The sequence below is a fragment of the Drosophila eugracilis genome, unplaced genomic scaffold (assembly GCF_018153835.1).
Source record: "Drosophila eugracilis isolate 14026-0451.02 unplaced genomic scaffold, ASM1815383v1 contig_1765, whole genome shotgun sequence".
Lineage (NCBI taxonomy): Eukaryota > Metazoa > Arthropoda > Insecta > Diptera > Drosophilidae > Drosophila > Drosophila eugracilis.
Window position 1 is genome coordinate 6683451 of NW_024572605.1, and position 24856 is coordinate 6708306.

Consider the following 24856-nt stretch of genomic DNA (forward strand, 5'->3'; position numbering starts at 1 on the left):
TCACATTGAGTGAACTTCCAAACTTACCAGTGCCAAGAGCAATTAAAAGAAATTAAATGATTATTACAAAAATTATTAATAGCTAGATTATTGGTAATAAGCCAACAGATTTTGTCAGATTTTTTTTTTTTTTTTTTTGTTGAAAGTCAACATTGGCATAAGTAATAAAAAGAACGCCACTCAACTTTAATCCCAATCAAGAATATCTAACTTCATATGTTCGGAAACACTTTTACTATTTGCTTCTATTATGTACTTACTATACATTTTAGTATATGTATTACTCTTACTATTATTACTTTTTTTATATTTTATATCGTATATCGTTTATTTATAATCGTTTTATTTAGAATAAGGAATAGACTTGGAGACTAAGTGGCGACTCACAAAAGTAGCTTGCCACTCACATGTGCCTCTAATAACTAACTAACTTTCTATTTCCGGCATTTTTATATTCTTACAATGTCTATAAGTATATTTATTATCAACCTATCGGATAAAATGAAAGGCAACGCTCGCATACAAATATCTTATAATTTAGCGCTTTAAAAATGTTTTTCTCCGAATTTGTTTTTATAAACCCATTCGTAAAGATGGTTGTTTTCTATGTTTGTATTGCAATCGTGGCAAATGCATAAACAGAGAAATGCATTTCCAAAGAGACGACTCTCGCTCATCATCCGATTCCACCACACTCATCGCACGATCATCCGTCGATCCATCCGGCGCTCCTGCGCTCGTTCCGGAAGCTTTTCGAAAAGCTGTCAAAAAAGCACGAAACGCACGATCCCTAAAGCTGCCGCAAGGCCTCTTGAATGGCACCGAGTGTCCACCAAAATACTTTCAGTTGCGAGCGGACCTCTGCACGGAGTGGAACAAAATCTGAAAAGCAAAGAGTACAGTCCGCGGAAAACGTTCAATTAATAGAAGCAAGAAGCAATATATATAATCTAATTTTTCTCATATATACCCTACATTTATTTCGGCTGTGTATATACGAACACCGTATATATGTATCAGTGTACCAAAAGTTGTTATACATAAAATAAATTGCGAAAGAAAGAAATACCATTATCAACTAAAAATAGTGCACGATTCTCAAAGGAATACAAATTTAATAACGAAATAATCCCAAACGACGAGAACGAATTAATTGCAAAATATAGCCAAAAAGAGCAGACACGCGCACGCATGTTCGAGTTAAGGGTCTAGAGTACTGTCCACACACCACAAACCGAACCGAGGATAGAACCGTTACCGACTGTGAGTGGGCGATCAAAGGATGACTTTCACTCGCCTCAAGACTCTGTCGCTGCTCGTGTGTGCTCTGCTGGCACTGAGTTTTCCCGGATATGTGAATGGCGCTAACAACAGCAAGAAGGGCTCGCAGCCAGCGGCTCCCGTTGAGCCGGAGGCCGTTATCGAGGAGGTCAATGCCAAGCAGCTGGAGAAGCTTCTGGCCGACAAGGATTACGTGGCCGTCTTCTGGTGTAAGTTGAACGGGTGTGCGAGTGCTAGTACGATAGGGTCGGTCGTCCGGGCACCGATCTTTTATTGCCAGCCGAACCGGACTCGAAATAGTAACAGAAGCCATATTATATAAATTTTCGCTAGTGAAAATTCTAAAAATTCACATACAAATGAAAATATGTGAAAAATTCGTTGCTCGAAATGTCCGAGATTTTCATTCGGTTAATTTTTTATTTTTTTCTATTTCTTTATTTCCTCCCCATGTTGCCAGTAGTCTGTGTTGCCTTCCCCTTTTCTATATATTTTTGGTTTGTGTGCTATCTTTGCGATCTGTTTATGAGTAGAGAAATCTCTCTTGGCTGTGAGAAATGGCTGTCTCCGTCCCCGTCTCCGTCGCTGTCGTCTTCGCCTTCGCCTTCGCCTCATAGTGCGAGGCAACTTTTTATATATTCTTAGTTTTTTATCTATTTTGGCGCAAACTTTTGGCACAGAAAGTACCTCTTACCAAGAAACAGCACTCTCGCACTTCCTTCCAGATGCCAACAGATTTCCTGCCCTTTATAATTTATGTCCAAGCACACAGATCAATCTGTAGAGATCTATTTTTGGGGCAGGAGAAAATGGTTTCCCATTGTTTCTTCTATAAATATTCGGCTTGAAATTGATCAAAAATGTCGTATAAACAAACTGCTAATGGTTATATATATATACAGATAAAATCTTTTTAATCACCTTAAAAATAGATTTGGCCTTAATGCACTGTCCGCCAATGTCAAAGTTAATAAACAAGAAAGCGATCTTCGGATTGTAATGTTCTCTAATATATATAGATCTTTTCATACCTACACATTCTCAATGATATGTTTCATTGGCGGCAATTCCAAAAATAATTGTTGACAATGAAAATATTTTAAATCCAAAGCCCCAAGCCCAATGCCCCTGGCAAATAAGCAAAGAAAAATCATGGAAAATCTACGCAAATGGCAGAACTGCCATTGAAAAGTTTCGCTAATCACATCACAGATAGCTCAAAATTCTCCATTCCAATCCCAATCGAGAAGCTATTTGTGTTTATTGTTGCAAGTTAATGATATTTATGTTATTGCAATGTATTGCGAAAACACACGCATCACTTGGAGAAAGAACTTCCTGTGGTAATCGAGTCTGTTCCATGTCTTTGACCGCCCATTTAGAACCCGTTTATACAGACATCAGAGGTTGGGAGAAGGCAGGAGATCCGGCCAAATAGCGATTACTATTCAAGCAGCTAAAGATCAATCCAAATGGAAAGCCAAACAATGGAAATGAGTGTTTACTCGGCGATGTTTTAATTATTCCAATTTCTGCAGTCTGCAGTCTGCCGTATGCCGTTTAACCAACCAGAACATTTTGGGAGACGTTGGCCAACGGTGGTCTTTTGTCTGCTGCAATTCATTTCCCTAATAGCGGCCGCATGAATTTTATGAATTAATTTAGAAATTTTAGCATATTTGTTGGCAGTTGCTGCCGCATTAATAGCACCGAATCGGCCTGGCGCTGCTGTCATTTCATTCATTCATTCAGCCTTATTCTGCTCTGAGCGGTCCGATGATGCATCCTGCATCTACTATAGGAATGAATAATCTGCACGGCATTTGGTTCCACTTCTGTCAGGGCTTTGAGTTTTCACTTCTAATGCTCTGGCGTCATACGCAGCAGTTGCCGATTGTCAATTGATGTTGGGGTCTATATTCGATCTAAGATACTCACCTGCCCGGTTTCTACGTTTTCAGATGCGCGTAGCTGCGTGACCTGTGATAAGGTTTTAGCGGAACTCGAGAAAATCGACGATGACACCGACTCCTTCGGTGTGGACTTTGTGAAAATCAACGACAAACGACTGGCCAAACAGTATGGCATTAAGAATTTCCCCGCCCTCACCTACTTCAGGTAGGTACCTTCCCCACCGCGTCCAGTGACAAAATCGATCTAATCCAAGCCAATCTCCGAACACCACAGGGAAAAAGAACCCATCATTTACGATGGCGATCTCATGGACGAGGAGGGAGTGCTCGACTTCCTTACCTCTCTGGAGGCCATGGATCTGCCCGATCGCATCGAGGAGGTCAATGCCAAGATATTGCAGAAGATCATCGAGGACACCGATTTCGTAGCCGTTTTATTCTGTAAGTCCGACTGACTTGATCTTAACACAAACTCCTTCAAATCTTTACCACTCCGAACTCTCTTATGGTCGGAGTTTCGAATTGATGACGTTCTATTTCAAAGCAGTTGCAGTTTTTAGCGAACACAAACAGTTTAGCTCTCTTGTGACTAAAAATCATACAGCTAGGTATAGACTACAACCATATCTACCTATACTGTATATTCTTGAATCGATTTCTTAAGCGTATGTCTGTATCTCTCATCTCTCTTTCTCTCTCTATCTCTCTATAAATACGTATTTTTCTTGTGACTAACCAAAGCTAATGGCAGCATATTTAACATTAAATATTACTCTCTATATAAATATATCTCTTCTGGCGGTAATTCGTACCCTCTCTGAGCCAAATTACTTATGGACAATTTATAAATGCAATATATATTTTATCAAACGACTGCAGGTCCAGATCATGAAACATGCCCGCCCAGGGTTATGGGTAAGTTTTCCGTGAACAGTTCTGGGAACCTTCTGTCTTGCCCTCTCCTTCTAATAATCACCTTCTTTGAAACTTTGTTTCCCCAAAAATAATTGATTGACATTGTTTACCCTATTCCACCATAATTTTCCTGATTCCAGTAATCCAAAAATGCACACAAAAAGATTCTTCCGCAATGCCCAAGATCGGATATGTAAATATGTACTTTATAATTGGCTATATAACCCAAATAACCGAACAATCCAGTGTGCCTTGGTGCTTGCTAACATGGAACGATTTGGGTGGAACCATTTTTTTTAGGAGAATCATGCACAGCGGGGTAGAGATTATGAGATTCAAGTTGATGCTACACCAATTAGTTCTGCTTAAAACAGATCGAAATCTATATACTCGTTCTCTGGGTAATCCATAGGCTCTCCGATAGCGATATAGTCAAGCGAAGACAACGTCGATGCCCTGGGTAAAGGACAAATTCTTAAATAGATGCAATCAACGTTGTAGTAATTCTTAGTAATTTTTTTTTGTTCGAAAAACAAGTTTTCTCATTTTTGCGTTCGCTATCGACCAAGGCAGACACACATATTACGTATACGTATAATAATAAACGTACAACAACAGAAGCATTGCAGATGAACGTCTGGGCTCGGCGCCAGATTATGTTTTTGTCGCCACAGCACCACCTTATTTCCCCCGAAACTACTCTCCAAACATCTACCCACCGATTTGGACAAAAGTTTTGGATAGAGATTGGTAATGGGGTACAGAAGTTAGAAAAAATTCGAAATTAGCAAACCTGGAGAGGGAGCTACGAATTATTCTAACGGTGGCCTTGTATGAATTATGGAAGAAAGGCATGAATTTACCTATTGAAAAACATAAATTCAATACTTGCAGAAATTGTGGGTATAGTCGTATAATACACACGCGTTGATGTCTTGGCCAACAACAAAGTATTTGCTGCTGTCGTCCATCTCTTTCCGACACAGCCACCTACAATTTTGGTTTTATAAATAGAAAACTCAAGCAGTTGGTCGGCCAACAAAATGATTTTTCGCTGCTCTTGTTGCTGCTGTTATTTTTGCTTAATTCTGAAACAACTAACTATAGAGCGGGCACCAGCGCGGACATGCCACACGGTACGTGTGTATATCTGCAGTATCCGCTACACTATCTATGGGTATTTTTATCAAACGCAGACAGCATACAAAAAACAAAAAAGGTTTTCCTAATGCATTGATGCGAACAGCATGTAGGTGAGACAAGACAAGAAATCGTGGCCCATTGTCCCGCCCTCCCCCAGTGCTGCGCCACCCCACCCCTTCCCTCTCATTCCGCTGCAATTGAATTTGTATCCATCAGGGGCTGCAGACAGACAGCACTTTTAATTGCTTTTGCATACAGCAATACATCAACATGGCGCACACGAGCCGGCAATGCATGGTTATGGGCAGATCTTTAGTTGTCGCAGCCAAATGCTGGTTTACATAATATACAAATACCTACATATATATCGGACCCACTGCAGCTCTATAACTACGAGTATATGTGCTCGTCCCATCCCCGACTGACTTGCACTATTTTTAGTTAAGTGCAACATTTGCCCATGTCTGCCATGTCGGCAGGGCCAAAAATTGGTCAAGCCGTCAGAGAGAAAGTCAGAGCCCCATAAACATGTTTAATTTTCAAGATTTTCCTACAATATATACTTTATGCATTTGCAGTAAATTATGAACCAATTTCGCCAGCGAATGTGTGCAATGGCCTTGTCACCTTGGCGACACCCACTCAGCCAGTTGCAAAGAATGAATCCCGTTGAATGGGAAAATTAGAGATATTTTTGGATGGGGAAAATGCATGTAGTTTCGAGTACTACCGCCGGCTAACTGTATTTCGCAAGGTGCTGCCATTGGTGGCCATAAACATGTGGCCAGTCAGCCATCAAAAGACACTTACAAGTTCACCGACAAAGCAACAGAAATAAATATTACGTATACGCAGCGTCAGGCAGAAAAGCGAAAGCTTACTGAAAACACATTTACGAATGTGGCAAGCCCAACGGAATGAGATAGGGGAATAGCTGAAAGACAGAAGAGGAGAGAGCTTTCTGGGAATGTATTCCTCTCTTAAAGTGCCACCTTCTAGTGTTTATCCTCTACCAAGACAGGCATGTTGCAACAGGTTGCACGCAGACAGATAGGGAAGCTGTAAACAAATTGTGTAAATAAACGAATCGCCTGGGGAATGATTGGGTAACTGTACAGTTAAATGGAACTCCATGGCCCTTGCATGCACTCACCCCTGACTGTGTTGGCTCCAAAATAATAACCTTACAACTTACGGCCGCACGATATATAATCCATGAATGTTCTACCAATCCGTGTGTAATAACACCCAGCAACAGACCCCCTGTCCTGATGTTTTATACTCCCCGTCCTCGCTTTCCGAGACGTTTGCACCTCTGCCAGACGACCCTAATTATCTATTGTTTGCCTGATTTTATGAAACCAACCAATCGAATCCGCGACCGCCAGACAAGCAGCAATGCCGCAAGTGCGCCAAGGCTTTGCAGGAGCTGGAGAATATCGACGACGAAGCTGATCAGCTGGGCATTGGGTTTGTGAAAATACACGACGAGGCCTTAGCCGATGAATACAATCTTGGCAATCTGCCAGCCTTGGTCTACTACCGCCACCAGACTCCGATCATTTACGAAGGTACACCCACCATTCCACACCCACATTTATCTTGAAACTTCCACGCCTTCCACTCAAATCTCAAAATCCAAACCAATACACATCAATCAATTCCATGCTGAACTCGATATTCATGTCGCTAATATCGAAACTGTGTCTCCAGGTGAACTTCAGCGGGAGGAAGACGTCTTGGAATGGTTGGTGCAGAATAAGTCGACTGGGGACGAAGATGATGTTATTGAGGACGTCACTTCGAAGACTCTGTCGACGCTGATCAGCAATATCGACAACCTGGTTGTGCTATTTTGTATGTAGTTGAGAATTTTCCGCGCGACAAGGCCGCGATAACCGACCGCTATTAATCTGCAGATGATCATGGAAATGACGACTCGATGACCGTGTTGGAGGAGCTAGAGCAAATCGACGACGACTGCGACAAGCATGGCATTCAGTTTGTGAAAATCGACGATGCCAAGGCGGCAGCCGATTACGGAATCGATTCGGTACGACCCACAAACGATAGAAATTGAAACGTCTTTGACACGGATAATGTATTATTCGATCTGCAGATTCCGGCCATTGTTTACTTTGAAAAAGAAATTCCAAATGTGTACGACGGCGATCTCATGGACGAGGAGCAGATTCTGAAATGGTTGTTGGGACAGTTGGAACGGGATGAGATCGAGGACGTCACCGACGAAATGCTCGACACAATGGTCAAAGAAGGACGCGTCATTGCAGTGCTGTTCTGTAAATATTGAAACCCTATACCCATAGGTCCCGATAGGCCAACAATTTGCTCACACGCTGTTTTCCAGACGACAACAACGACAAGAAGTCCCAGAAAGTGCTCGAAGAGCTCGAGAACATTGACGACGAATGCGACGCGTTGGGCATTACTTTCGTGAAGATCGACAATCCCGAGGAGGCCGTTGAATATGGCATCAATAAAGTTCCTAAACTGATATACTTTGAAAAAGGCATTCCAACTATTTACGAAGGCAATCTGGAGGACGAGGAGAAGCTACTAAAATGGCTAACGGACCAAACGAGTTCCGATCAAATCGAGGACATCACCGACGAAATGTTGGATTTGATCATTGAGAAAATGCCACACGTTGCTGTCCTCTTCTGTAAGTGATTTCAGGCCCCACACCGTGACTTTGTGCCGGGACCCATGCGCACTCGACTCCAGACTCCTAATCTCTGTTGATATTGTACAGTTGACTTGGTGTTGTACTTCTGGGGTGTCTGCAATCGTAACTTTAACCCTATGTCGAGTGCTCGACGTGCTTTACAGTATTAATTTTTAAAAGCGCTTTATAAACTGATTAATCAAACTAAACTAAAATCTAGTAGACCTCTTTACGTGAAGGCAACAATTGGTAGACCGTTGAAAAGTGTAGATTGTAGGTTTCAAGTTACAAGTTGAGCGAAACAGCAGTTTGTTGATCATTTTCTTTCTTAGCCTCCAAAACGTAAGTGACAGTTACTAAATTGACAATATGAAATCATCTTCGCAGACGACAAAGACCAAAAGAAATCACAGAAAATCCTCGCAGAATTGGAAAACATTGACGATGAGTGCGATCAGAATGATATTGCCTTTGTCAAGATCGATGATGACAAGGAGGCCAAAGAATGGGGTATCGACGAGATACCATCGATTGTACTCTTTGAACGTGGAATTCCACACATCTACGAGGGTGATCTGATGAAAGAGGACGAGCTGCTTGGCTGGTTGGTGCACCAGAAGCGCTATTCCGAAATTCCCGAAGTTACTGATGAGATGAAGGACAAATTGGTCGAGAACACCGAACACTTGGCAGTTATCTTCTGTGAGTAACTTCTTCCGCAATATTCTGCATTGAATTTTAAATGATTCCTTTACATCCACAGACGACAAGGACGATAAGCAGGATATGCGCATCCTGAATGAACTGGAGAACATTGACGATGAATTGGAGAAGGAGGGAATCGTCATCGTGCGCATCGATAATGCCGCTGAAGCCAAAGAATACGGTCTCGATCATTTGCCCGCCCTCATCTACTTCGAGAACAAGATCCCGGCCCTCTACGAGGGTGATTTGATGAATGAGGATGAGGTGCTCGAGTGGCTCCTGGTGCAGAAGAAGACAGCTACCATCGAGGAGGTTACCGATGAGATCCTGGTCAACCTGATCAACGAGCACGAATATGTCGTCGTCTTCTTCACGGGACCTTGCGAGCCCGGTGAGACTTGCGACCACACTCTGAACGCCCTCGAAAGCATCGACGATGAGTTGGACGAGGCTGGCATCATTTTTGTTACCACTGAGGATACCGGAGTCGCTAAGAAATACAATGTCAAGACCTATCCCCGATTGGTCTTCTTTAGGAACCGTGATCCATTGCACTTTACCGGAGATCTGGACGACGAGGACGAAGTGTTGGCTTGGATTACCGACGACGAAACCCTCGAGATTCCCGGAAAAATCGAGGAGGTCAATGTGAAGATGTTGGATAAGATCTTGGCTGAAAACGATCACGTTGTCGTGTTCTTCTGTAAGAAATCAATGAAGCTTATTTACTTCTATACTTACTTTCCCCTTTTGGATTTTCCAGATGCTGAGGGCGACAAGAAGGCCCAGAAGATCCTTAACGAGCTGGAGAATATCGATGACGAGTGCGAGGAAAAAGACATTGACTTTGTAAAGACATCCGACGATGATATTGATAAGGAATACGATCTGCCCGGTCTGCCGGCACTTGCATTTTATAGACATAAGTTTAGAACAATTTACACCGGTATAGTTGCTAATACCTTTATATATTTATTGTGATCCTAATTAAATAATTCTTATTTTTAAAGGTGACCTGATGAAGGAAGAGGAAATTCTTGAGTGGGTTATTGACTTGCACGAGTCTACAGCTGATGTCATTGAGTCCGTCGATCGTAAGACCCTGCAGGTTTTGATCAACGATGTTGAGCACCTGGCTGTGTTCTTCTGTAAGTGAATTATCCACTAAAACAAAGGGGATCTCTGGTTAACATTATGTACCTTCTTTAGATGATGACGAATGCGAATCGTGTTCCGATATCCTGGAAGAGTTGGAGAACATCGACGATGACACCGATAAGCATGGAATACAATTTGTTAAATCAAATGACGTTAAGCTGGCCCATGAAATCGGCATTTTCGCATTCCCAGCTTTGGTCTACTACGAGACAGGCGTCCCGATTATGTATGATGGTAAGTTGGCTATTATAAATCAAATTAGAGAACATTTTAGTAAGCATCTTCCCTCCCTTAGGTAATCTCAAAAATGAAAACCGTGTGCTGCAGTGGTTAGTCAATCAAAAGAGTAAGCGTCCTTTTTTCAAATGTGTTTTCTGCTTTAAACCTCACGCTCATAAGCCAAACTTTCGCTACAAAGTCAGTTGAGACAAAAAAGGTTCCATAAAGCTAAAAAAAAAATGTATAAATCCAAGATCATTCACCCGTTTCTTGCCCATAAAAAAAGAACAAAACGTAATGATAATTTCTTATATAGGCAATGATGACGGCGAGAGTGATGAAAAAATTGTTAAGTTGCGCTATCCCAAAGAAAGTGATGAGGATAAAAGAGCAAGACTAAAGCGTCTGCAGAATTCGATACGAAATGAGAGATTACGAAAAAAGAGACTAGACATTGAAGATGATGAAAACGGGGATGAGGATGAAACTGGGGAGAAGGGTACTGATAGGGATAAGGATGATGAGGATGACGATGACGATAATAACGGGGATGACGAGGATGATGAAGATGGTAATAATGAAGATGACGAGGATGAAGATGATAATAATAATGGGGGCGACGAGGACGAAGATGAAGATAACAATGGGGAAGATGATGAAGACGATAATAATGGGGATGACGATGACGAAGACGACAACAATGGGGACGACGAGGACGAGGATGATAAAGATGATAAAGATGATAACGAAGACGACGAAGACGAGGATGACGAAGACAATAATGACGACGAGGAGGATGATGAAGACAATAATGAGGACGACGACGACGAGGATGACAAAGACAATAATGGAGACGACGAGGAGGAGGATGACGAAGAAGAAAATAATGGGGACGACGAGGATGATGAAGACGATAATAACGGAGACGATGAGGATAACGAAGATGATACCGGGGACGATGAGGACGACGAAGAAGATAATAATGGGGACGACGAAGACGAGGACGAAGATGACGAGGAAGATAATAAGGACGACGAGGATGACGACGACAATAATGGGGACGACGAAGGTGATGATGACGATGACGATAATAAAGAGAATGACGAGGAGGACGATGATGAAAATAATGGGGACGACGAGGACGAAGATGACGATGAAGATAATAATGAAGACGAAGATGACGATGATGATAAAAATGGGGACAATGACAACGACGAAGACGAAGACGAAGAGAATGACGGGGACGACAAGGATACAAATGGGGATGACGAAGAGGATGACGAAGACGATGACGATGACGAAGAAGACATTAAAAGTAAACCAAAATATAGACACACGGCCAGAGGTCGAACGATACATCGTCTTGCTGACCTCTGCTCAGGTCGGCTTATAGATGAAATAGGTAATACCTGAATGTGAGTTGCCATTGACGCACTAACTGAAGTTGTTCAATGTTCTGTCCACCCCGACTGAATTCCGTTCCCACTTTCCCCCACCTGAGCATTCATCCCAGTACACTTTGCAATGTCACAATATACTCTACTACTCCGACTACAGTTAATTTCATTGTCTATCTACAGACTTGGGGAAGAAGAAGTCGAATAGAAATGCATTTAACCAAGGTAACCACTTCACATTCACGTGACCCGTTTATCTGTGCTGTGCGCAAAGCTTCTGTGCTAAAGCAACTATCATGTGAGGGACAATCGCAATTGGGATCAGTCCAGCCAAAATAACTATCCACACCCGTCAATGTTTGATCCTATTGAATGTTTAATCCTACACCCGTAGCTTTACCCAGTCTTTTAGTCCAAGGCCTTTTTCTTGGTACTTCAAAAGTCACAAATCTAAAGAAATATTAATTCATACATAGCTGACACAATGTTTGAAATTATTTAAGCAAGGAAATATATATTTTTTTTACTTTGGAAAACGTAACTATTTCAATAATGATACAAAATGTGTTAATACCTAATTCGTTTGACTTATAATTTATTTTCTTATAATACTTTAAGTAATCGTTATGTTTGTTTATATATATTATTTAATGATGATCCTGCTGTTCCATAGAAAATGTTTAAGCATATAAACAACAAAAACAACCGAAAATTCGATCAAGTGAAATGCAGTGAATTCACTGACACTCAGTCGAAATGAAATGTACAACGTGGGCTTAACTCGATATTTAATATGTTAACAAATTAGAATCAAAATCCGAAACTTGTACAGTCAGCATCAAAAGCATTTTGTCAGTTAGTAGTTTTGAAATATAATTTACAATTATATTTAAACAATTTCAAATCTCTTCCACTCATAAAGCACGCTTTTTACTCTAGAACAAAGAATCTTTCAAGTCTGAAAATAATGAAAATCAAATCAAATCAAATCAAAATCGAAATCGAAAATCGATAATCGAAAATCGTACTAACTGCTCTTCTTCTCTCTCTGTAGTAATTATCGGAGGTGTTTAAGAAAAGTGTTGAAAGTTAACGACTTTTATTCTTAGTTCTAGCCTACAATGATGCACTTTTGTTAAAACCTTTTTTTATATAACTTATCGTAACGAACCTTCTGTTGTTAGTGAACTGAAAAATAAAATAAAAATCTCTTCAAATTAAACAATCTGACAAAATGTTTTTGTTTGTTTGCTTACACAGATGACGAATGTTTCTATGTTGGATTGGGTCATGACGGCCAATCAGCTAAGCGCGGCAACAATTTCGTGCCCAACGATTACAAACCATTCCAATGCTGTCCAACCAAATTGGAGAAGTCAACGAAAGTTCCTAAGATGACGGCCCAGCGGATTGGACATACCGATGGCGATCAGGGCAAGCGTCCAATTGGCGGCGGCGGTAATTTTCAGTTTGCCGGCTCGGCTTCCACAGCCAGCAAGTCGTCCAGCAAGCCAACGGCGACCAAGAAACAGGCCAAGCCCGCCAAGGACACCGATGACGATGATGAGGACGATGAGGACAAGCCCCTGGTAAAGGTCTCGTATGCCAACAAACGCTCGGGAGGAAGCAACAAGCCGCAGGCTGGCAAGAAGCCAGTGGCCAAGGGCCAGGACAACGACGACGAGTCCCAGGAAGTGGAGAAGGTGTCCAAGCAGAAGTCGTCAAAGAAGTCCGGCAAGCTGAATGTGAAAACCGGTACGTAATCGTTGGACCATCGGACCAGACACCGAAGTCATTTAGCACTAGAAACAAGTCAAGACGAAGTTCATCTAAAGTCAAACTCATTGTCCTGCCCCTGATCATTTTTGCTGTTGTTGTGCCCATACTCAGACACATACAGACTTACGCACAATTTGGTCGTTACCTTATTTGTTTATTTCTCTTCTCTTTTCTCTCTCTTGTGTCTTGCAGGCATTAATTTTTTCCAAAATCGACTAAAAAATTTGTATGATATCATTTTTCAGGATATCTCTCTGTGGGAGTAAGGCAACAATTTAACTGAATGTGGATAACCACAGACAGTTAAATAGTGATTGTATGATTGAATGATATGCCATACTAAAGTAGCACGTATACGCACTGTTGTCAACCGATAAATCAAATATCAAACCACTACCAAAACCAATACCAAAACCAACTCAAACCTGTATAGCCACCAAAAGAACCTTCAATGACAGGTTTCTATAATTAAATGTACATCATCTACATATGTGTGACTGCAAAAGACAACAACTATGACTAGAACCAACCAAATAACTGAACTCGTATGGCTGTGTGTGTCCATAGAAATGAGGTTCTCCCTCACCAACCTTGAATTGTCTGGCATTGGCACATTTGCCATTTTAACAATATCTCATAAACTCCCGGTGCCAGATCAGATCATAGTCCATACACTTAAAAGCCGCAAAACCTAAATCGTTGTTCCACGTTCAGAAGATCCACGAGTAGCAGAGTCACACGTAACTCAAAATAATTACAAAATAATCAAGAAAAAAAAACGTACTAACTTAAACTTTGTTGATATTTTCGCTTAAACTATTTTCAAGAGGGACCCTTCCGTGCGAGGGAAGCCCAGATCTATAACTAAACTAAACCAAACATTTGTTGCATTTTGTCAACGGATTTCAACAACTTTGTTCAAACTAAAAGCAATTACTTCAACAAACAACTATCAAACTTCTGAGAACTTTCACTTGTATATTTAGCCAAACAATCTTTGTTATTAACAAATCGATCGGCCATTGTCTTTTGTCAATAACAAACAGCCTAAACTTTTTTGATACTACTTCTTTTTGTCACAATATACAATTTACATTTATGTAGTTAGTCTAATTTAAACAAGAGCCAAAGCAAAACAAAACAAAACGAAACGAAACGAACAAACGGATAAAATATTTTTTGAAACAATTTACACCTGACAGTGCCAACTGTTAACTATTTTAACTGAAACTGAAACTGAAACGTGTAACGATGATGAGAGCTTTCAATTGTTTTCATAATAACAACATTAAGAGCCACACTACACTTTTATATGATACAGCAGCATATGTTGCAGCATACTATAATACGTATACTTAATTTTGTTGTATACTCGTTGTTATGGAAACGAAAATCCAATATTTCTCGCTGAACAATGGCCTCGCATACAATGTAGCTATGTAGTAGCTTGCCATTTTGTTTCATTTGTTTTCTTCTGAGAGCGATTTCTGTACCGCTCGCTGTTGTTTTTGTTATCGATATTTGAAAAATATCGAATTATAAATCTTTATCATTATGTTTTCTTAAGCTAAAGTCTATCACTCGACACGCAATTGTAACTAAATCCAAATAAATATATGTAAACAAATTTTGTTGAACAGCAGTTGTTAAGTCAAGATCAAGCGAATGTATTTTTGTCAAACCAATTTTCAAAATGAAAATTGTCAGATTGTAAGAATCAAACGCAAGTCAAACTGAAAGCCATTTTGTAAACATAAACTCCTGAAAGAAATTGTAAGAATATTCAATAAAAACCATCCAACTCAATATAATTAGGTTCTCTTATTTGAAAATGTTTTAAAGACAAATTGTTGAGATACAGAGAATTTCTTTGTCTTAAATAATTTCAAACACAAAGTCGATAAAAATGCTTAATATACCATGAAAAACATGAAGAAACCTTGAAGATGTATGATTTGTCAAAAGCAACTCTTACCCCCCCATGAATATAACATCTTATTTTGACTCATAGGCAGCCAAATGTGGCCATTAATTATGGCCTGGTGGGGTTTTTGGCGAATTGCCCATATTGAATTTCTTTTTGGGCGGGGGTGAAAATAAACAAAGCGATCATTAATTTTGTATAAACATTCAAGAATAAACCTGATGATTGATTGACAAACTGCAGCCAACAGGTATGTGCCAGCAAATGGATAAGCCCACGCGTCTCCTTCGAATGAAAACATGATAATTTCTAACGACACTTTAATGTCTTACAAATAGGTAACATTGCCAGCAATCAGGACGTCTTCAACTGGATACTCGAACAGAAGGCCGACCAAAGCATTCAGCTAATTAATCGTGATCAACTCTTCGAGTATATAGGCACCAAAGACTTTTTAGCGGTCGTTTTTTGTAAGTATAACATGCGGACAGTGTTTTAGGTAAAAGCTAAGGAATCTAGGAGATCTTTCATATATAATATTTTTAAGTCGCGCCCACTAAAAACTGTAACTGCCCAAAAACACAAGCAAAATTATAATTTATAGTTATAAGATTTCTACATCTATTCGATGTAGTACAGATATTGATGCGACATGGATGTCATTTGTAATTGCAGACAAGGAAGATGATCCCGACTCGCCACGAGTGCTACGGCACATCGAACTAATCGACGATGAGGCTGCCGAATATGGCATTTATATAGTGAAAATGCACGACAAACTGATGGCCAAGAAGTACGGGTACAGGAATCCCCCGGGTCTCACATATTTCCGGAAAGGCAAGTACATTAACTACGATGGCGACATCGATGACGAGGAGGAGGTACTGGACTGGCTGACCAGCCCGGCCAACATGGAGATGACTGATCACATTGAGCAGGTGAATCGCAAGATGTTCGAGAAGATCCGCAAGAACTCCGACTACGTGGCGGTTATATTTTGTAAGTCTTGAATGTCTACGGAGCATTCGATTATAAAGACCCATGTACCTCTTACCTAACCTCAGATAGCGATGAGTGCAAGCAGTGTCCCCGCGTCCTGGCCGAGGTGGAGCACATAGACGATGAAGCGGACAAGGCGGGCATTGACTTTGTCAAAATCGACGATAAGCAAATGGCCAAGGAGTACGGAGTGTTTGCCCTGCCTGCCATTGTCTTCTTCAAGCCCACTTCCAAGGAGCCAGTTATATACGCCGGTAGAAGTCCTCATTTTTGCCGCCAAAAGCCAATACTAATCTACTCGGTCTTTTCCAGGTGATCTTTACGAAGAAGAACAGATCCTAACTTGGCTGATCACGCAAAAGGATCCAAGTGGAGATGTTATCGAAGATCTCGAAGGCGATAGACTCGTTCATCTGATTGAAGAGTCTGGCTCCATAGCAGTGTACTTTTGTAAGTGTGCAGCCGGAAGCTCTCTCTGATTTAACTGATGAATAATCAATACCTCTGAGGAACCAGGTTTTAAACGCTGCAATCGGTTTGGTGGTATCAATTCGCAGAAAGTACAATGTCCAATTTTGATCTCTATCATTCGTTTTGTCTTACATCCAGCCCAGACTGAAATAGTTCAGTCAAAGTTCAGTGTTCTCGAATACGGCATGGGTTTTTTAAAAATAACATTTTGTCAAACGTACTTTAGCAGATTGATTATCACGCTTTTGCGCAAACAGTTTGCAGCAAACTCTGTGTTATTGTAGTTAACCAATTAGATCAAACTAGTTTAAGCCTCTTATCAGCGCTCTGTGTATCTAACCAAACAAGACTTTATTTATATTTCTATCTACGACTGTGCTCTCTGATATCTCAAACCGAACCGCACACAATATCGATACCCCAAACGTAGGGAACAAGACTAAGTGCGACATTTGCAATTCGAAAGCGGCGCGCAAGGCGCGTCTGAAAAAGGAGCGAGATCAGCACCAGCAGGAGGGCGGTGCAGCTAGCGCCGCTGCCGCCTTCGGCAGTGAGACAGATCCTTCCGAGGCAGCCGCTGGTGGGGCGGAGGATTCGCCAGGGGCAGGTCCTGAGGGTGAATCGGCGCCAGCCTCTGCAGCTGCTCCACCGGATGCATCGACTGGCAAACAAGAGGATGGTAGCCCACCTTTCTGTATAGAACTCGTGCAACTGGAATGAGCCCAAGAATGTTTAACCACATAACCCAGCACAACCAGACACACCAATAGCACTCGCACACACTATTCACACTTCCACCTTGTACAGCGAATGTATGAACCCCAAAAGAACTTAGAAACTCCATCCGAAACTCTCTCTATCTCTCTGTTGATCCGACTCTTTCTCTATATCTCTGTCACTCCCGAAACCTTCTATGTATACTCAACGTTAGCTGTTCTCTTCCTGATTCCCGATTAGATTCTCCCTTTATAGTCTGTTTGTGTACTAGCCTGATCATAAATGCTGATTCCACTGGCCTTTTATCCTGTTTTAGATGTCCTGAGTACAAGAAATTCTTGGTGCCTTAGTGGAATCAGGACTCATGATGTTTACTATAGTTGTTTGCTATCTCATATCCCTTTTCAACTTCTGCTGTGCTTCCGTTCACATATGTGTAGTGCTTGCTGTAGTACCCTGTATTGGCCCTACCCCTGTACAGCACCTGTTGATTAATTCCCAAACCCCACTTTGACAACCAGATGCGGATGGCTGTGAGCAGTGCACCAAGGTTCTAGAGGAGCTGGAAAACATCGATGACGACTGCGACAAGCATGGCATCACCTTTGTGAAGACCAGAGACTTCTCCGTGGCCGATGGCTATGGTGTGCACGAGTATCCTGCCCTGGTCTACTTCGAGGGAGGAATACCCAACGTCTTCGAGGGTAACCCAGCTCGCTCTCAGCTCCTTGAAACTCCTTGGTCATACTAAGATCATCTCTTTCAGGTGAACTCAGCGAGGAGGAGGAGGTTCTGCAGTGGCTTATCACCCAGAAAACCGAAGATCGCATTGAGCTCATCACTCGCCAAATGCTTGAGACTATGGTGGAGGAAACGCAATACTTAGCCGTGTACTTCTGTGAGTAGCTCCTAGCAATCGGGCGCCGTCTCGATTGGTCAATTGTTTTCCATCACTTTTTCATGATCTCACACATTCTGAATTGTTGTATCCCCCCGCCCCAAAATGAATCGAACATAAACCAAAAAAACTTATCCCTGACATAAACCGAAACCTGAAATGTACCGTCCTCAGTGCCACCTGAGCGCAATGGGAAGCAACCCGCTTTCTGCCGCAGTTTCTGCTCCCCCTCTAGTCTTAAAGAAAGCAACCTGACCACCACCAAATCCACAAAACACTCATCCAGCCAATTCGTACAAAACTACATCTCACGTAAAAGAAAACGTATCGAAAAACAAGGTATTCCTTCCGTATTCCATGTGCACAAAACAAGCAACTCCCAAGCTCCGACTGCGCATGCTCCGCGGAGCCCTAACCACGTCTAACCCTCCGTAGGAGCTCTGTTCTATATCCTGAATCGATTCTTGACTGCACTAAACCAGGCTTCCATTGTATTACGACCAAACTAAATTATGTTTCAAAATGTTTTTCATTAGTTATTTATAAAATATTTCAGTTCAGAAACGGATAACATATTTTATTAAAAAAAATTGCTAGAATTCACTGGAATTTAGTTTGGACGGGAATACCTTTTTGTTACGGCGTTTTCTTTGCCTCTCACAATCTCGCTAACCGATTCTTAAGCTTGGCACTAATTTTAAGTACTCATATTGAAAGATTAACTGACTTTATTTTTATTCTTGGCAGACAAAATCAACTGCAACATCTGCGACCAGATATTAGAGGGCTTGGAACTGATCGATGACGAATGCGATGTTTTCGGCATTCACATGGTCAAGATACAAGATCCGCAGTTGGCCAAACGCTATTCGATTAAGACCTTCCCGGCTTTGGTTTATTTCAGGTAAACGGTCTGTTTTTTTATAGAAAAAAGATTTTCCCAACTAATTTCCTATGCAGAAACGGAAATCCTTTGCTATTTGAGGGTGACCTCCAAAACGAGCAGTCAGTATTGGAGTGGCTCATCGATGATGACAACCGTGAGCTGGCCGATGAGATCGAGGAGGTCAACGAACGCATGCTGGACAGGCTAATGGCCGAGTCTACCCTCTTGGTGGTTTTCTTTTGTAAGTACTTAGCCTAACGTGTCTCAGAGATTGGGTTTAAAGTGTCACACCACTTTCAGATGACGATGACTGTGCTGAGTGCGAGGAGATTTTGGAAGAGCTGGAGGAGATTGATGGCGAAGCCGATATGTTTGGCATTGACTTCGTAAAGATTGCTAGTATCCAGGCAGCCAAGAAATACGAAATTGTCAATATACCTTCCCTGGTATATTTCCGGTATGCTCCATTCAAAACATTCAAAACTTTTTTAAAAAACTTTAATCTTCGAACAATTTAGAAAACAAGTGCCCGTCCTCTATGACGGAGACTTGCACCAACACGATAAGGTAATTACCTGGCTGACGTCACAAGATGTATTCGAAATCAAAAACGAAATTGAAGAAGTGAACCGCAAAATGCTTGACAAGCTACTCGAAGAGAATGAGTTCTTGGCCGTGTTCTTTTGTGAGTGCAAGAATATTTTAGGAATTAATTAATTAATTAGAGGTAAAATTCCAAACTCTTTAGATGAGCACAATCAGCCGGACAGTACTGCCGCTCTGGAGAAACTTGAAAATATTGACAGCGAGACAGATAATCTGGATATAACTTTTGTTAAGATGGCCGATTCACGGTATGCCAAGAAGTGGGGCGTCACCAAGCTACCAGCAATGGTCTACTTCCGCCGACGCTTCCCCAGCATATACAGGGGTAAGTAGAAGAGATTGTCCAAAAAAAAGGAAGCTCCTGAACATAAAACTTTCGTTCCAGGTGATCTTCTATCCGAAGACGAGGTGCTCGAATGGCTAAGGAAGAACCGCTTCCGCCAGCCTGAGCTAAACATCTTTATGTACGCCCTTATTGCTCTGGCGGTGGCCTTTGTGGTCTATACAGCCTTCCTGCTGCAGTGCTTTAAGCCGGCGCCACCCCCTCCTGTTCAGCACCCCAAGCAGTCGTGAATAGGATAAGCCTGGGAAAATTGGAAGCACGTACTGAATCATGTTGAATGGCTATCAACTACAATGGAGGGTTTTCGACAAGAGACACAAAAAGCGAGCGAAAAGCGAATCAAACTTGAAATGATTATCCAAAATCACAATAACACACGCACATCTATGTACATTACAAACTGTCATCCAATCGTCTAAATTAGACGCCTATAAAAACCGTGCTCGGTGACGATCCATTGCTTTCGAAATATCTTTTGAGACAGCTTGATAACTACAACAAACTCTGATACTTCCATAAATATCAAAACTCATGTATAGCATATTCATTTCAAAGTAAAAGTCATTTGTCTTCTCACCCGTGTACGTCATGAACAATCAATTAAAGAAGAACAAACTCAAGTCATAGTAATTACTTTAAATTTAAATTTAAACGCCATAATATTGTGTAATAAATGCCAATGATAATTTTTACAGTAAAACCTTTACGGCTCATGATACTCTTAATAAACTATTGGATGATGTATGCAACATTTATTTTCAATTAGTAATGAATCTGTGATGAAACACATTTTTGGTTCAATGAGGACACTTGGAATCCTTTTGGCCGCTTTATAGGAGAATATGTTGCCATCTAGCGGTCCTTGTTATTCAGATCGAAGCCACCTGGATGTGAGATTTGGAAGAAAAACTTGGAAGTGGACAGGGCCAAAAGTCAAACGTTACCAGTGTTTCTCTTCTTGGCGGCCTATGGAGGGGAATATTTAATTTTCTCAGATGAAATTTCTTCCGAAAAGTAAAAATTTAAGATTTAGGTAAAACTTTTCTAAAGTTTGCATATTGACTTTTATGGCAGTTTGGTAGTTTGACGATACTTTCAATTGAGACTTAAAAATAAGTTTTTATATAACAAAATAACAAACCTAGCCAGTTTTAGTGATTAATAAATCCATGAAGTCGTGATTTTTATTAGCTGTCACATTGGCAATATCAATTAATACTTAAAAATCACTGTTATAAAACATCTGCGGTTCAATAAAATATTAAAAGATACTAAGCGAATGATTTATTTCATAATTTCCCCAACCACCGCCCTACTTACAGATAGTCAGTCCCTCCTATGTTAGTATTGACCATTTGGCGACGATAACTAAATTTCGAAGTTATCAGCTGAAACTGTCGGCCTCACCCAATGATGGCTCATAGATTTCTGGGTGCACAAGGCTTTGACCCGCGTTGGTAACTAATTTTTTGTTTTCGCCAGCTGAAATTTCAGGCCGAAAACTCCCATTGACAAGATAATGCAACCAAACTGATCGATGACCTCATTATAAAAATTCCAGAAATATAGACAAAAATAAAGCCTAAGCTGAGGGGAAATACCGAAAGGTATCATGCCGAAATTTTGACTTACACCTTTTGTTTAAGGCATTAAGTTTAAGAGTAAGACCATTGCTAGTACTAGCGCCTAAGCCCTTAATATTAGTAAATATTTGCCAATACGCTGATATCTGCAGTTAGATATCAAGTCCAACTATAAAAACTGAATGGCTAGATATTAGGCCAGTTCTTTCATTTGCAATGGCAGACCAACACTTGATTGTGGCCAAAATCGTGTCCATTGTGGTGTTGCTGCTGGTGACCCTGATCTTCTGCTTTATTCCCTACCTCCTGGATCGTTTTTACCACTGGACGAAGCGACCCGAGAGCAATGCCCGGGAGTTCAAAGTGGTGCTATGTCTGCTCAACTTTGGCGGTGGTGTGCTCATAGCCACCACCTTTATCCATATGCTGCCGGAAGTGGTTGAAGTGGTGAATGCTCTCCAAGATTGTCGGATGTTGGTGCCCACTCCCTTCGGTCTGCCGGAGGTTCTGCTCTGTACCGGCTTCTATCTGATGTACTGCATCGAGGAAATCATGCATTTCCTGGTGCGTCGGCGACAGCAGAAGAAGCTTCGAGAAGTGGTGACAATCAAGGAGGCGGGCGAGGATTTAGAGGCAGAGGTTGTAGTCCAACCGGTAGAAACGCCCAACGAGCCGAACTGGCTGCGTGGCCTGGGAATCATAGTGGCCCTTTCCCTGCACGAACTCTTTGGCGGAATGGCCATTGGCCTGGAGATGAGTGTGAGCACGGTGTGGTTTATGACCGGAGCTATCGCTGTCCACAAACTCGTCCTGGCCTTCTGCATAGGAATGGAGATCATGATGGCTCACACCCGGTGGGTGATAGCCGTCATTTACCTACTGGTCTTCTCCATAGTAACCCCCATTGGCGTGGGTATCGGCATTGCCGTCAGCGAATCAGCTTCGGCTAATCAGCCTAGCACGGTCTCTGGAATTCTGCAGGGTCTCGCCTGCGGAACTCTGATCTATGTGGTATTTTTTGAAATTGTGGCCAAAAACCATGCTGGCATTCGGGTCCTACTCTCGTCGATGGTGGGATTTGTCCTGATGTTTGGTCTCCAGATAGCAAGTAAGTCTTTCAAAAGTTAAAATGTGAAACGATCAATATCTTTATTTCTTTTTTCAGTTGGTGAGGCGAAGGGCAAGAGTCATTTCACATGCCTTTAGAGGATTTGCCATATTCGAATTCCAAATTATAAGGATCGAGTAAATCAACCATGTCTCCTTATAAGTACAAATAATAGTTACGATGCTTCAAATAAACTTCTGAAAGATTGTATCACAAATGCGAAGTAATATAAAGAAAGTTTAAGTCTTTAAATAATTGTCGAAATAAATGTTCTCAGTGTATCAATCAAAGCAAATAATACACGATTTGATAAATACTTCCGATGTTCCCACACATTACACAACTCCTTTCAAACATCAGATCCGAAGAGCCCCTAGTATGTTTTGGTTATCGGGGAATTCGATGAAAGCCACCTGTCCAGGGGACAGCAAAGGAGATAACAATACAATGGTGCGACGCTTGCTCGATGTCTGCCCGTGAATCCGCGTATCAATCAGCGATCACATTTCAATCAGCAACCATTGATATATGGCTGGAGATATAAACCATTAGTCTGGCTGTGGGTTGCAGCCAGGCCAGTCGAAGTTCGCTGTTCGGGACGTAAAGATGGGTCTTACCGGGACTATGTTAAAGGACCAAGCGGAAGTCGGGGATAGCCATGCGCTGCTTGTGGCCAAAATAGTAGCCATGGTAGTGCTCGTTGTAATTACTGTGTTCTGCGGCAGCCTTCCTTATGTCCTGGACAGATTCTTTTACTGGACCAAACAGAGTCCGGAGGAGACCCGCTCATCGGCGGTGGTGCGGTGCCTGCTCTTCTTTGGTGGCGGTGTGCTTATCTGCACCACCTTCCTGCACATGCTACCCGAGGTGATCGAGGTGGTAAATGCTCTTCAGGTTTGCGGATCGTTGGCCCAGACGCCCTTTGCCCTGCCGGAGATGCTGCTCTGCTCGGGTTTCTTCCTGATGTACGCCTTGGACGAGCTGATGACAAACATAGTGCGTCACCACCAGCGGAAGCTGAGCCGTAAGGAGTCGGTGGCCAGTCTGGCCTTCGAAAGGGGCCGAAGCATCCGGCACAGTGTCCTTCTCAAATAGAGAAACTGCCAGTGAAGGAGATAGAACCTCAGCCGCCCACGGATCACCACGGTCACTCGCACATGCCTGTATCAACTGGCGAAGGATCTTCTGCCAGGGGTCTAGGCATAATCCTTGCCCTTTCCCTTCACGAACTGTTCGAGGGAATGGCCATTGGACTGGAGGGCACCGTTAGCACTGTGTGGTTTATGTTTGGAGCCGTGGCCGCCCACAAGCTGGTACTTGCCTTTTGCGTAGGAATGGAGCTTTTGGTGGCCCGCACCCGAAGCACGCTTGCAATCCTATACATTGTCACCTTTTCCATTGTCACACCAATCGGCATTGGAGTAGGCCTGGGCATCAGCCAGCAGGTGGCGGCGGGACAGCCCAGTCTGCCCTCTGGAGTGCTCCAGGGCATCGCCTGTGGAACTCTGCTGTATGTGGTCTTCTTCGAGATCCTCACTGAGAGCCACGCCGGATGGAAAGCCCTCGTCGCGGCCGTGGCTGGATTTGCTTTGATGTTCGGCCTGCAAATACTTTGTAAGTGATAACTAAAAATAAGTTATAGGATTTCTTATTGACTATGGAACGATAATATTAATTAATTTTTCTCTTTTTCAGCTGACGAAGCGGAGGGCGATGACAGCCTCACTTGTGCCTAGCATATATGTTCATATTTCACCAGTTCAGTATTATAAAGTTAGGGGCCAACTAAAGTGGTGCTATTCAACAATAATATAATAGTGAATTAAAAATATATACATATATAGTGATTAGATATTTCAGTTTCTAAAACTTGTTATAATGACGCTAGAAAATCGAAAGACTTTTAATAAAGTTAATAAGATTATCATATGTATTCCTAAATGTTTCTTCCTCTATCATATTCCCTTTTAAAACTGTAAAGTGATAGCTAAGCTGAGAACTTCTTACAACACGTACATTCGAACATTAGCAATTAATTAACTTAAACCACGCTGATAAATTGGTAACAACACAGTTGGCGGCTGATTTCGAATTAACAGAAAAGCTAAATATGTTGCGCACACAG

The 24856-nt window shown here is 41.8% G+C and overlaps 3 protein-coding genes and 1 long non-coding RNA gene across 15 annotated transcripts; 3 read left to right on the forward strand and 1 right to left on the reverse strand.

Moving 5' to 3' along the window:
* Nucleotides 1-821: 821 nt before the first annotated feature.
* LOC108106536 (FK506-binding protein 5) lies at nt 822-20784 on the forward strand. Of its 12 annotated transcripts, XM_017213674.1 has the most exons (28): nt 822-1490; nt 3243-3399; nt 3469-3635; nt 4074-4109; nt 6641-6823; nt 6966-7109; nt 7172-7305; nt 7372-7552; nt 7621-7935; nt 8326-8640; nt 8702-9346; nt 9407-9589; nt 9654-9791; nt 9853-10035; nt 15459-15590; nt 15796-16119; nt 16185-16373; nt 16432-16569; nt 17021-17269; nt 17829-18011; nt 18074-18205; nt 18380-18544; nt 18953-19109; nt 19166-19332; nt 19392-19548; nt 19610-19776; nt 19840-20022; nt 20083-20784. In XM_017213674.1, the coding sequence occupies exons 1-28, from the start codon at nt 1283-1285 to the stop codon at nt 20268-20270; spliced, it is 5520 nt and encodes a 1839-aa protein (XP_017069163.1). In that variant the 5' UTR covers nt 822-1282; the 3' UTR covers nt 20271-20784. The 12 variants fall into 12 exon arrangements, with proteins under 12 accessions (XP_017069163.1, XP_017069164.1, XP_017069165.1 ...); XM_017213675.2 differs by lacking the exon at nt 18380-18544 and having other exon boundaries at nt 823-1490; XM_017213676.1 differs by lacking the exon at nt 17021-17269 and having other exon boundaries at nt 823-1490.
* Nucleotides 20771-21149, reverse strand: LOC108106538. Its single transcript, XR_001772399.1, has 2 exons — nt 20985-21149; nt 20771-20924 (listed from the first exon to the last, which is right to left on the reverse strand). It is a non-coding gene; the product is annotated as an uncharacterized LOC108106538 (long non-coding RNA).
* Nucleotides 21150-21839: 690 nt separating this feature from the next.
* Nucleotides 21840-22829, forward strand: LOC108106240 (zinc transporter ZIP1). Its single transcript, XM_017213166.1, has 2 exons — nt 21840-22731; nt 22789-22829. Exons 1-2 carry the CDS (start codon nt 21840-21842, stop codon nt 22827-22829), a joined length of 933 nt encoding a protein of 310 aa, XP_017068655.1.
* Nucleotides 22830-23337: 508 nt separating this feature from the next.
* LOC108106357 (zinc transporter ZIP1) lies at nt 23338-24467 on the forward strand. The gene is given in 3 exon segments (XM_017213338.1): nt 23338-23821; nt 23824-24345; nt 24427-24467. Coding segments are annotated over 3 exon segments (1047 nt in total).
* Nucleotides 24468-24856: the final 389 nt, after the last annotated feature.